The sequence below is a fragment of the Crassostrea angulata genome, chromosome 2, assembly GCF_025612915.1.
Source record: "Crassostrea angulata isolate pt1a10 chromosome 2, ASM2561291v2, whole genome shotgun sequence".
NCBI lineage: Eukaryota > Metazoa > Mollusca > Bivalvia > Ostreida > Ostreidae > Magallana > Magallana angulata.
Genome location: NC_069112.1, coordinates 71,458,993 through 71,472,481, shown reverse-complemented (window position 1 = coordinate 71,472,481; position 13,489 = coordinate 71,458,993). Strand labels below are relative to the sequence as shown.

The following is a 13,489-nucleotide window of genomic DNA, read 5'->3' as shown; positions in this document are numbered from 1 at the left end:
TCTGGAAGGGTTCAATTTGTCAAGAAATGATGACACTTGCTGTAGTGGCAGAGCATATCATGGCTTAGCAGTTTACACAAAAGGTTTCATAACTTACTTTGTTGGGGCCAATATCCTTGGTGTTGAATTTGCACATGGTTACATATTACATGCAGATCTGCTTATTCACATTTGTTTCTTGTACTGTTCCCCAAAGCTTGCATCATTAAAATTGTACAAGAAGTTTTTTGCTCATTTAGATACTGTTTACAATTTAAAGAATCCTCACATTTTTATGGGAGACTTTAACTTGAATTTCAGTCAAATCCAAGGTTTGCCAACTTTTCTATACTCTAATTATTCTTTGTCTCAACTAGTCAGTACATCTTCAACTAATTACAACACTATTTTGGATCATGTGTACACAAATATTAACAAAAATTTAATACATTTTAGTGGTGTACTGGAAACATATTTCTCTGATCATAAACCTGTGTTTCTTGCTTTTCGCTGCAAGTAAAATATTACTTGTAATTAAAGGTTTTATTATTAACATCACTATTTTTCACTTATAGATGAAGACATTAGAAGAAGCCTTTCGTGGCAGCAGTCAATCCACACCTTACGCTTCAGCAATTAAAGTTAACGTTTGTGGAGTTGGCCCAGTTATTTCGTACAAAAATGCAGGTGGTGAAAAGCGCCAATCAACAGTCATTGGCTTTGCGGACAACACAATGGCTGTAAAACGAGTCTTGTATGACTCGGCAAAACTACACCTCATAAAAGAGGGACAAACTGTTATGCTGTTGAATGTCATCCTTAAAAATGATGTAGGCAAATCAATTGTCATGACCAACAGAAGCAAAGTCCTTAAGACTGGTCCTATTGAAGTCCCAGCATCATTAATACAACGGGGAAAAGACATCGCATGTCCACCTCTTGCTGCTGAGGTGAACATTAAAACGGTCCAAACATCTCCTGTGAAGACCCTTGTTACCCTTAGGGGGCAAGTTGTTTCAGTAAGTATTTTTTTAATATTATGTTTTGTTTTTTAAATAAATGTAGCAATTTATTAAGTTAATCCATTAATTGAGACATTCTGTTAATATATTCAATAGGTAATCAAATAACATTGTTATGATTTTACATAACCTTAGTAAAGAAAACTTAATAATAGATTGAATCATTGTATAAATTGTATTTTGTAATTTTAACAGGAAGAGGTTGAAAGGTCCGTAAGGGTTAACGGGGAGGATACCCCAGTTAGGACTATTAAAGTAAAAGATGTTTCGGGTTCCTGCAAAGTCTCCTTGTGGAGGGACTTGTGTAAGGAGAAAACTTCCGTTGGCAGCCACATAAGTATAACAAATGTTGTTGTACAGCTGTACAATGATGAGAAGAGCGTATCAACGACGTCTCGTACAAACATTGAGGTAAAATCTTGTACTTATTTAGTTTAACTATTCATAATGTTTAACTATTCATAATATCATTCATTTTATGGCAGAAAATATATTATATACACCCTTACTTTAAATGGATTGTATATTTTGAGATTAAATTTCTTTAAAATGAAGCAGCTGTAAACATGAACTTAATGAACACTCTGCAATAAAGTAAAACTTTTGAATAATTTTACAGGAAGTTGATACCCCAGTTATTCACAGAAGAGTTTCTTTCATTGGCTTCGAGTGGCTGGAGGAAAATTTGGCATCCCTTACTGCTGATGATGCCAATGGAGAGTATGAAGAATTTAAAATTAGCAGTGAAGCCCTGGCGCATTACTTGGAATGTCAACTTCATGAAGTGGAGTCTGTTTTACTTTACAAACTTCCACTGACTGCAGAAATCACCGCAAGAGAAAACGAAATCATTGAAATTAAAAATTGAACTCAAAATATATTGAACTTTCATACTAACAGAAATTTCAAACTGAACTTTTGACAAATTGGAATTTCTGCAGCTGAAGAAAAATATTGTTTATGTGGGTTCTATAAACCATTTAGAATATCAACATATCTAAACTTGATATAAATGCAAGTTCCTTTTCTTTTCATTCATTTTGACAAGGCTCCAATTTTGCTCAATTTTTTTGTGTGTGTATGTGTGCAAACATTCTTGATAAATTTGGCTTTTCTTCAAAATTGTATTTCCTACATTTTTGAATGATATGTGGTTATTACATATGCAACATGTGTGTTTCTACATTTCTTATAATGCTTTTTGTTCAACAATATTCTAGTTCAACATAACACAATGATTTTACTATGGTTTTTTCATTTTTTGTGAAGTTGAGTACCATTGTATATTGTTGAAAAGTGGTGCAAAAATTAATTCATTTCAAGACATTTTTAAAATTTTAGTAATGCTACCACTGCGTAAAAATTCCTTAAAATTTTCATAACTTTCATTGGAGTAACATACCATATTCTGTAAATTCTTCCCATGAATACTCATGTATCACCATTTATAAATTGTTTATTAAACATAAACCCTGTTCTTTAGAAAAAATCTTGCACAAAATTATACATGTACATGTGTGCCTCTAAAAACTTTGTTTAAAGTTCTACATTTCATTGTAAAACAAATGATGTATATATGTTTATGTTCTTTTTTTGCTTTTTTACACTACCATACATGATGCATTTGGTAGTGGTTGTAGTGCTTGGAAAGTTTTTGTTCACTTGTCATAATGAATGCCAATAATGTTTGATTAGCTTTTAGTTTTTAAATCATACTTAGTTAGTTACACTATTTGTGTTTTCTTTACTGATTTATTTTACATTCAATCATTGTACACATTCAGAAAAATACCACATCTAAAGTTTAGCTTTTTAACAGCACTGTAGTTATTGGATAATCATATGTTTCAACATTTCCTAGATTTTTTTTACCCAGACAGACATGCTCACTGCAGTCTGACTTCTTTAATGTTCTTTTGCAGTACAAAACTGTCAAATTTTTCTCATAAATTGAATGTATCTTCTTCTTTTTTTTCATATAATCATGCTTTGTAGATTATAGTCAACTTTTCTCAAAAACAGATTTATATCACTTACTGCACATTTTAAGCAGTAATGTTTGATTATGAGTTTGATTTATATTCATTTGAAGATATACAAGAAAATTTAGTCACACTATTAAACTTTGGCTTCTCAACTCTTGAATGAAATGTTATTAAATTAGTCTTTGTCCTTCCATTGCCAGTCTGCATGTATATGTTAGTATTACACAGAAAACATTTCATGATATGCAGTTATAGACAACCTTATTAGATATACTTGAAATGTCTTCTACTTACAGTCAATGGAACTGTTTTGTATTGTCTCTATATTTTTAATATATGACTAGTTCCTCAGTTTGTTCCTTATCATTAAGATTTTTGTGTACACATTTTGGTAGTTTAAGTGTCTTATCCTCCTCTTTGAAACATTTTTATAGATATCTACAAAATGCCATACTTATATCTCATGTATACATGATAAGCAGTATTGTCTATCTTGCATGATTATAGGTTTTTTTTGCGGTTTTTTTTTTGTTGGTGTTTTTTGTTTGTAGATGCAAAGTTTACTAAAATACTCAGGAACTATATTTTACATTCAAACTAATAAAAATCCTGCCAATTATCATTAGATATGTTTAGATAGTTTGACAATTTTTTTATGCAGTATTATTGTACTGTACTATTGTAGTTGTATAAAATACCATGCAGTGTTATTAGTGCTTAATAAATCTATAAACACTGAAAGCAATGCCTTTTTTTCTCTAGAATAAAGCATCATGTACAAGATGCACTTCCATCCACTTAGCTACAAAAAGAACATTTTATTGTTTATATTTACATTTTTTTGAAACAAATTAATGTATTGACTGTATAAAGTAACTTTAATCAGCTAAATTACTTTCAATATATGTCAGTACGTTGGATAAAAGAAGAATACAAATTGTCTCATATTGGACTTCGAGTTATTAATATATATATTTTAATTATGTCATGCAGTCCATGATTTTCCTTAAATCAATTGTAGTTTAAACCAATTGAAAAAAAGTCGTTCAGATTCCAATCCTGCAGTTTTAGTTTCTAAGGTTCGACCAATCAGTAAACAGGGCATGTCAATATCAGTTCTGTTAGTTTCTGTAAAGCTATATTAACTGATTACTTTCTATAGAACTATGGATACACCAAATTATACATAAGAACAGATTGAATCATACTCCATACATAGTCATATCAAACCCGTACGCCATTATGGCCCTTCAGGCCTTTGATTTATTAACAAAAAACAAGTCCTGAGTTTAAAGTATTTTACAAGGATGGTTCTTACTGTTGTTCAAACCTTTTTATATGTTTCTATTTATTCAATTTTCATTTAAGATGACTTGGTCATTTCTGTTATCTAAAGTATTGGCTTACATTTAAAATAATTTGTTGACTTTTACTTACTCTTTACAATCAATTCATTAATTTTTTAAAAGAAAGATGTTAATCCAGGTTTTGTATTTTTTCTGCTATGTTGCTACCTTCATGTTCCACATGAACCACCAAAGTTGAATTATTAATTTTGTTTTTTTAATTAAATTTTCTACAATATCTTCTTCACCAACAGATTCCATTGATGGTGGATATTTTGGGAACCCACCGTGTTGCGAACAACACACTAAATAAAAAAAGCTTATTAATCTTCCAGCTGAAAATCAACAATTCACAGTTCTTATTCAGTCTTACACCACAGCAAGTGAAACAAGGAGTGACAGTAAATGAGTCTAATCATAGAATTCCAGTCTCAATTTCACTAAAAATTAAGAAATCGTTCAGTTAATTAATAAAAGCAGTGCCATTTTCAATCTATTGCAATACCAGACATGTAGATTAATTGTGGGTTTTAAGTAAAAAAAAAAATTTCTATTTGATAGATTGCAAACTTTTCAAATCTTCCTAGGTTCTGAGCTTTGCGTGTGTATGCGTTAAACCTTTTACGTAATCTATCCTTCGCCCGCGGCCGAGGAAATCAGCCACGGCTGCACTACCTAGCGGTAAACGGTTATCTAATACACAAGATTCGCACCCGCACACTTGCATGAATATGAACGTGTTTGAGTTTATATAGCCGTAAATACAAGAACTGTTTTAATTTTATGTTTTAAAAGTTTGTTCATTTTGTATTCATTTAAATTAAACATTGGAGAAATTTATTTACGTAACTCATTCCTCGCACTTGGCTGGGAGAGTTATCGCGCGTTGATCGATTACAACGATCTGTGGTTGTTTATGTACAAAAGCTAGCACGCTAAGATCATGTAGACTACCTCTATATGGAAGAAGCACGCGGAGCGTATCTGTGTTGCCGTCAGACGTCAATGATTAAACAGTATATGATTTCTCTTTTTTTTTTATTAGAAAAAAACTCCCGTTTTTATTTCCACTTGGTTATACGTACATGCGACATGCATTGACATGGTCTAACTCTTTAATTGTCAGTAATACATTTCAATATTAAAAATTAAGATTAACATATATAGTTAATATGTAAATAAAGACTATAAAGCATATATTCTAACTGTTAACATTTTTATCAATCTGCAAGCATTTTGAACCGATCTATAGACCTATGACTTTCTGTACACAATTACGTTACTGATCCTTCGGACATTGGCCAAGAAGATCCATCGCGTGGAAATTGGCGATCTGCGGTCATCTAAATTACATAATAGTACATAATGCTTCAACAAATTATACCAAAAGGGATTCATGTAACAAACACCTCACCTCCTCTAGATCTGCACATTTGAGCAGTAAATGATTTATGATTTTAATTACGGAAACTTTAATTCCTTGAGATACATATGTGATAAAACAGAAAAAAGCAATAAACAAACAAAACGAAAACATGGAACATGCGTCGAGCTTACTTGATGTACATGTAATATATTAAAATCCGACCGAATATGTACATGTATCACATTTATTTAGATTAAAATGAAAAATAAAAATCCTAACACCATGCCTGATCTTCCGCCTATTTTTTCACTTTTTTTTCAATATACATAAGTTAACTTTTCCCAAAAGATTTACTTTTGATGAATCATCTGATGAGAAAAAAAATTTAACATGAAAATAAGGATTTTTGCATAAATATTGCATCGACAAGAGAAGTAAAATTCCTTTTCGTAAATAAGGTTATTTTACTATACGTTAAATAGCGGTGTCTCGAAAAATATAAAATAGCGCCATCTAGTGTAAGATTTAGACGTTCACTTTTGCCTAAATATTCTCCCGCTGATCTGGCGAACTAAAGTATTTCCAAAGGCGAGAAAACATATCCACAAGAATCATCTGATACAACGTGATCTTCGCCTAGCTGTAAGTGCTCGATCAGTATTTAAATAATGCTTAAATAAAATACGGAGTGTTTGTTGTGTGTTTTCGGTGCAATGTTTTTGCGGTTACGCACCTATTGACTTTACGGCAATGGACTTGAAGAATAAAATACAAGATCGTTAAAGAGATACATGTGTTCAAGTTTGACTTTAATTAATTCTTAGTGTGGTTTTCAAAACTATGGTAATTCGTTTTCGGTTTTTTTACCTACGGTTTCTCGAACGCTGCACAACCTTTCTGAATTGTAACCCCGTTAATGGCGTTGTAGTCAGCGTCGTCCATTATATCTCACGCTTTTTAAATATATATCTATAACTTGTGTAGGAATTATATCATTTTATCGATTGTCAGTAGCCTCATGGGTTCTCTTTACTTCTATCATGTTATCCGAAAACCTCAGAATAATGGGTCTCAGATTGTCCAGGAGTTGGGGAAATGCCATCAGTTTGATTTATCAATAAGTATAAATTTATTTGAGTAATTTCAAGAATTAATAATTTGTAACATAATATGTAAATGGTGTGACTGTTGGGCCAAGTGCAGATATTTTAGTCAGTATGATCTGCCTTCCTACTCGGATCATAAGACATAAGCTAAACTTAACGTTGCTTGCTCAGTCTACATTATGACGTCGTGTTTCATACGTAAAACATAAAAGTCATGTCTTCAGAAATAGCCGAAAAATAGTATGTGATTTCGAGAATTTTATATTTTGTCTGTCAATGCTTAACTATTTCATAAGATGAATATTATCTGTTTATACTTTATTTAGTATCTAAAAATTTGGTTCTTTGATGTTAATGTTTCAATATTCCATCTAAAAATTTGTTAAGACATATGTGAAATTAGTCTTATTTTCTTATTAAAACATTGTCAACAATTTTAAAATTAAGGGCAATACAGCCCCTTGACCATGGGCTTAGACAGAGAAATATCACTTTGAGCTTCCAGTTGCTCTCTCACCTAGTACATGTAGTCCAAAACATTTGTATCAGGGCTGATATATTACTAGCTAGGTACCGGTATATGATAATAATACTACCGGTAGTTTTATCTCCTGATTTGAGCATTGGTTGAAACTTCTCTTGTTTGCATAGTCCATTATTTTATTAAAGTTACTTTCCATTGAAAACTTGGGAAATTTTTTAGAGTTAATCGACAATAAAGATAGAAAACCATAAATCATTTAATGAATGGATTGACTTTGTTGAACAAAATGGCGGCCAGTATGGAGGCATCAATGAGCTTGATGAATTTTTTTACAGTCCATGGCACCCCTGATTCAATTTCTATTGTCCACTATTTTTCTTACGTATACATGTTACTATTTAGACTCGCTTTGCAAGGCTGGCTTTGCTGAGCTCTCTCTATACTCATCTTGATTGATGGCAATTTCAATATTTTACAGCTATTAATGCTTGACCAAAAATCTCACAACAATGTTAATGTAAATCTTGTACTATATTTTACTGAACAAAGAAAGGCCTACACTTCATGATCTATGTATCTTTAAATCTTACGAAAAGATGACTTCAAACGAGACTTTTGATAGTCCTGTTTTATCAACTTGTTTATCAGTAGCTTGCCTCGCCTTAGAAACTGTTTATACGAAGAGCATGCCCTTGTGTATCGAATTAACTGAGAGACAAAAACACCATATGCATGTGATGAAGGTGTATTGCTACATAAGTAAGGAAAGTTTACTATAGAAAAATTGAAGTCATCGTGTTTATCATCAAGTTTTGTTGTTAATTAGGTTACCATCAATGCCCATTTCCAGTAAAATATCCAAATATGAAACAGATGACGCAGACTTTGTGGTATCTTTTATTGCAAGTTCATTGGGATATATTGAGTCGATGTAAGAATGGAAATAACAATTCCATTTCCATGTTCGTTATACTGCCCATTTAGGGGTTTGTTAGTGACCCTATAATGTATGTCCAAGGGAGGGGGATAAGTGTTCCACAAACATCTCTTTTTATCGAGTTTTTATAATTGTGATCTTATATTGAATATTTTATGTTCGTTACAGTTGCTCCTGTCTGGGCTGGATGGCAAAAATGACGAAAAATGTTTATAAATATATCATGTATATATTGCTATTAAAAAATGCTTGATTTAATGTGCACCAGTACATCTTGAATTTTCCTCCATTCTTCTATGATGAAAAGTAGCTCATACAGGAATATTAAATAGGAAATGCATTTGTTTATACATGTACTGTGCCATTACTGCCCTTGTTACATGTACATGTAAACATTTAAGTTTTCGTGTATCAACTGATTAAACATTTTATTTATTTATGACTTGGAAAAAAAAAAGTACTTAAGCTAAGAAGAAACTTTATTACAAAAGAGCAACATCTGATCAGGAACATTCATTCTACACATGCTTGGTTGAAGTCTAAACTATGATTTCAGATTTCCAAATGATCTTACCAAACAATTTTAGTAAGTCCCTGAATTACAGTCTTGGAACTTACAACTTTCAAACCAGTTTAAGAAAGTGGTCTTTATTTTAAACAATAAAGCAGTTATTTTTATGTTCAATGCATCCTTATCACTATTGCAATAATTGATAATTAACTGTTCATTATGATTTATTTACTATCAGTTAGGATTTTGAATTAACATGAAACCTATCAGTCTGTGTGTTTACTTGGTAGTTTTATTGTCAGATGCAGAACTTTAGATCATCCCCTTACTTCACATGTCCTTGGGCTTACAAGAGTAGTTCCATATTTTCAGGAAATTCCATTTCTGTTATTTATAGGCAATGGATGTTTATTTTGGGATTTCATCATTTCTTTAACACACCAAGCAATGCAGACAATTTGAATACCGTGTGTTAGTAGTGCATTAGTTGGTATAAACAGAAGAGGAATTAAATATACACTGAAAGGAAATATATTTGTATAAATTTCTTCCCTTTTGCACTAAGACATTTGGCCATTTAATGAATGTAGTAATGAATAATTCATAAATGCTACTCCTTTTTGAACTACTGTACAGAATATCCAAAACTTTGTAGGGAATTAGACAAAATTGGTTTGTTGTCCATATCACGAGGAAATAAAAGTTCCATTATTTTTTCAGGAATTACTGACATTTTTAGTCCCCTACCGGTTTCACCGGAGGGGACTACAGCTTTCCTCTGCGTCCGTCAGTCCGTCTTTCCGTCCGTGCGTCTGTCTGTCCCACTTCAGTTGTCCACACTTTTTTCTTTATGCGTTTGAGGAATAACAAGAAATTTGCTGAACAGCTTCAAAATGTCAAACTACAGATCAAGTTTACACTTTTGTAGCGTCTGGTTGACATGTTTTTGAGAAAATTATTTTTTTATGTTCCAATTTTTTAATGTTCGGGTTCGTTATCGGGTTCCGTGTATTTGAATAAACGAGGAAAGTATGTAGTCAGTAATATATTATCATATCGTGCATTAATTGTACCATTCCTTTTATTGTTTCTAACAAACAAATAAGTTCTGTAAAATAGTGTCAAGCATTGTGTTGTAGATTTAATTGACAGGTTCTTTTTGGTATTATTACAATCGGGTTCGTTATTGGGTTGGTCTGTTGATTCGGGGTACAGAAGACAGTAAGAAATGATATTCTGCATAACTGTGCATTGTTTTCTTAAAATTCTACAAGCAAATACTTAATGGACTTGGCGAAATTACAGGAGATAAAATAAAGAGTATTATTTTACCGGATTTTTATTTCATGTCTATAAAAAGTATGTAGTTTGAATTTCCTCTGGTTTTTTTTATCTCTGATTAAAGCATAACATCTCGTTTATAATAGTTTTGAAATAGATGTTTGCTTCAGAGATAGATTAATACAAACTGGTAGGGGACGTGTATTGCTTATGCAATACTCTCAGAATGCTTGCATGTTTAATTTGTTTATTCTAAACCAAAGTATAAATCTGCATATTTGCAGCCCTGAAGTTTAGATGTGATGATGCTTTGGGAATTGTGCACCTTTAATGATTATTTTGTGTATTTATTTAATGAATTCTCTTCTATTCATATCTGTAGTATTGTCATGTAATAGGAAAGTGAGGGATATGTGAGCTTGCTTATTTTTATGCTCCCCTTCGGTCAGTCCACAAACTGTTTCCGTTCATTTTCTTCGCAGCGAATGAACATATTGAAATGAAATTTGGTATACAGGTTTATCATGATAATCATGTTAATACCTAGGTCAAGTTTGATATTGGGTACGATCGAGCAATTTTCAACAGAGTTGTGGCCCTTGGACTCAGAGAAATTCCAGTTATTTGCAATTTTCTCTCATTTTCTTCGCAGGGGATGAACATATTGAAATGAAATTTGTTATACAGGTGTATTATGATAATATCTAGGTCAACTTTAATATTAGGTAGGAACGAGCAATTTTCGGCTTAGTTATGGCCCATGGACGTAGAAAATTCCAGTTATTTGCAGTTTTCAGCTCATTTTCTTTACAGAGGATGAACATATTGCAATGAAATTTGGTATACAGGTTTATCATGTTAATACCTGATCAAGTTTGATATATGGTACGCTCAAGCAATTTTCGACAGAGTTATGGCTCTTTGATGTAGAAAAATTCCAGTTATTTGCAATTTCTGCTTATTTTCTTCGCAGGGGATGAACATATTGAAAAGAAATTTGATATACAGTCATGATACTGTGTAGGTCCAGTATGATTTTGGTATGATGGAGCAATTATTGACAGAGTTATGCCCCTTGTACTTAGAAAAATTCCAAATATTTGCAGTTCATGTTCATTATCTTTGTGGATGTTTCCGGGGGGGGGGGGGGGGGGGGGGCATAAGTGTTTCACAAACATTTATTGTATGTCAGCTCGCTAACTGAGTGAGTATTTGTTTTCATAGTCGTTTCTGCGAACTTTTTGCACTACAAGCTAAAGAAAGTAGTGCATGCATTAACAGCTTTTGTTTGCGTAATTACCAATTTGAAATGATTAAACAATCCCATCTTTATTTACACACATATTTTAAAAGTTTTTTTCGATGTTTAAAAAATAAAACAATTCAAAGTTGTTTTTGTTCAATCGCTGCCCATGAACTTGACAACTTACAGGGGCACACATTGTTTCGTATTAATGAGCGTAAATATTTGAGAAGCTCCAAATGGAGATGTGCGTAAAATCTATTTTTATAAAACCCAGTTTGTTTTCCAATTGAGCTTGCGAAGTGGGAAGATCTTTGCTGTCATCAGATCTCTTGGGGTAGATTTTGAGCACAAACGTGAATTGATAATGTGCGATATAATGCAAATAGTTCTTATTTCCTCGTCATTGAAATATACTGGTCCTTTGTCTCTATCCTACAATATGTGTACTGCTCACGCGTATCAGACAGGCATTGCCAGTCTGGCAGACATTGCCCGTCTATCATTGAAATATCAACAGAACGTGTTAAATTAAACTACTGAAATGGTATCATAAAGGTGATGTCTGCCACAATGAGCTGCTCTGTAATCTCTGTTTACCTATGTTTAACCTCCACGAGTAAAAGTACCATAGAAATTTATCTCCAAATAAACAAGAAAAAAGAGAATGTTTTCATGAATTGATGTAGATAACTAGATATTGTTCCTTCACTGAAACTGCTTTCTTACAATTTGTATTAAAATGCAGTGAGAAAATACTTTAACTGATACTGTGGAATCATTAAATTTCGTGGGGGCCAATTTTGCTTAAATTTTACAGGTTCGTGGGGACGTGATTTCGTGTATTCTCTTAAACCTACAAAGGAAATATGACCTTGTTACCCTAATTTTTTAATTTGTGGAGGATGTTAATTCGTGGATGAGAGGTACCCACGAATTCCACGAAAATTGAGCCACCACGAAATCTAATGATTCCACAGTATCACCATCATCAGTTTTTCTAAGTTGAAAGCAAATTGAGCTATTGCTGTAGTCAATTTGATTAATTATTTAATTAGTTATTACTGTAGAATCAGTATTTGTCCTCTTAACTCCCACCAATCCTTTTGCAAAACTTTTTTAAAGAAGCTACCCCAATATTGTTAAATAAGTACTTGTTGAAAACAGCATTTCACTTCATTTAATTGATATCTGATATTACAATATCTATGATTTATCACTTTCAAAATAATCAAATACATGTAGCACAAAATCTAAAATGAGTTTTATTGATTTACGAAAGTGGCTCACTATACTTGGAAAGAGTTTCTCAAATCTGACAGCAAAAAAGTACTTGATTATGAAAGATATGCTATCTTTCATAAGAAATAAAGTCAAATAGGTGAAAAGATGTAAAATAAATAAATATGAACAAAAGCCAAGGGCGGATTCAAACTCATGATCTGTGCTTCTGAAGTCTGATAGTTTAACAACCGAGCTATGATATCATTCAACTTAATCACGTAATATAAACAATTTTCGATTAAACAAAGCACTTAAATCGCCATATTGTGATGAAGTGTCTTAAAATGTATAAGTCTACATGTAGTGAGTTACCTTAAAGCATGTAAAATACATTCACTCAACACATACTGTACATTTTTGTCACAAAGGGATGTTCAGCTTGGCAATGCTTTAATTCAGGGGGCGACATTAAAAATAAATGGTTCCTAAATTTACATTAAGCAACATACCGGTAGTGGAAAACCATTTATTAAGTAAAAAAAAAATATTTCTTTACATGTGACAAGTTAGTGCTGATAAATAGTAAGACCTATTGGTGTTGAGCCAGCCAAACAATAATGTTTCCAGAGCATACTGGGATCACTGTGTTTCATGAGTTGACATTTTGGCTTAGATGAGGGTTTAACAGCCTCCATTAACTCTCCAAACCATTTCCCATATTTTAAGACAAAAAGTTGACAATCATAACTATAAACATGTATACATCTTGCAGTTTTTAAAATATTCTTAAGTTGATAATAGAAAAACATTTTCAGCTACCAATTTCCTTAATTTTTTGTACCTCAAGTGTGATTCAGGTTTTTTTAAAAGGTTAAAATCCATGATTTATTATACTTATATTTATTATGCACGTGTATTTTCAGATGCCAAAGAAAAAGAAATCAAACCAGAAAATTTCTAGGCTAAAAGACAGAGAACGAAAGCGAAAGAAGGTGCTAGAGCTTA

General features: G+C 32.2%; 1 protein-coding gene across 1 annotated transcript; it reads left to right on the top strand.

The window, feature by feature from the left end:
- The first annotated feature begins 554 nt into the window (after nucleotides 1–554).
- LOC128171104 (uncharacterized) lies at nucleotides 555–1,917 on the top strand. The gene is made up of 3 exons (XM_052836856.1): nucleotides 555–998; nucleotides 1,197–1,412; nucleotides 1,621–1,917. Exons 1-3 carry the CDS (start codon nucleotides 555–557, stop codon nucleotides 1,867–1,869), a joined length of 909 nt encoding a protein of 302 aa, XP_052692816.1. The 3' UTR covers nucleotides 1,870–1,917.
- Nucleotides 1,918–13,489: the final 11,572 nt, after the last annotated feature.

Excerpts from the sequence above, each read along its gene's own strand:
- LOC128171104 (XM_052836856.1), top strand. The coding sequence starts at position 555 with ATGAAGACATTAGAAGAAGCCTTTCGTGGCAGCAGTCAATCCACACCT. Across the intron at positions 999-1,196 it reads TTAGGGGGCAAGTTGTTTCA|GAAGAGGTTGAAAGGTCCGT; the intron begins GTAAGTATTTTT and ends TAATTTTAACAG. Across the intron at positions 1,413-1,620 it reads CGTCTCGTACAAACATTGAG|GAAGTTGATACCCCAGTTAT; the intron begins GTAAAATCTTGT and ends ATAATTTTACAG.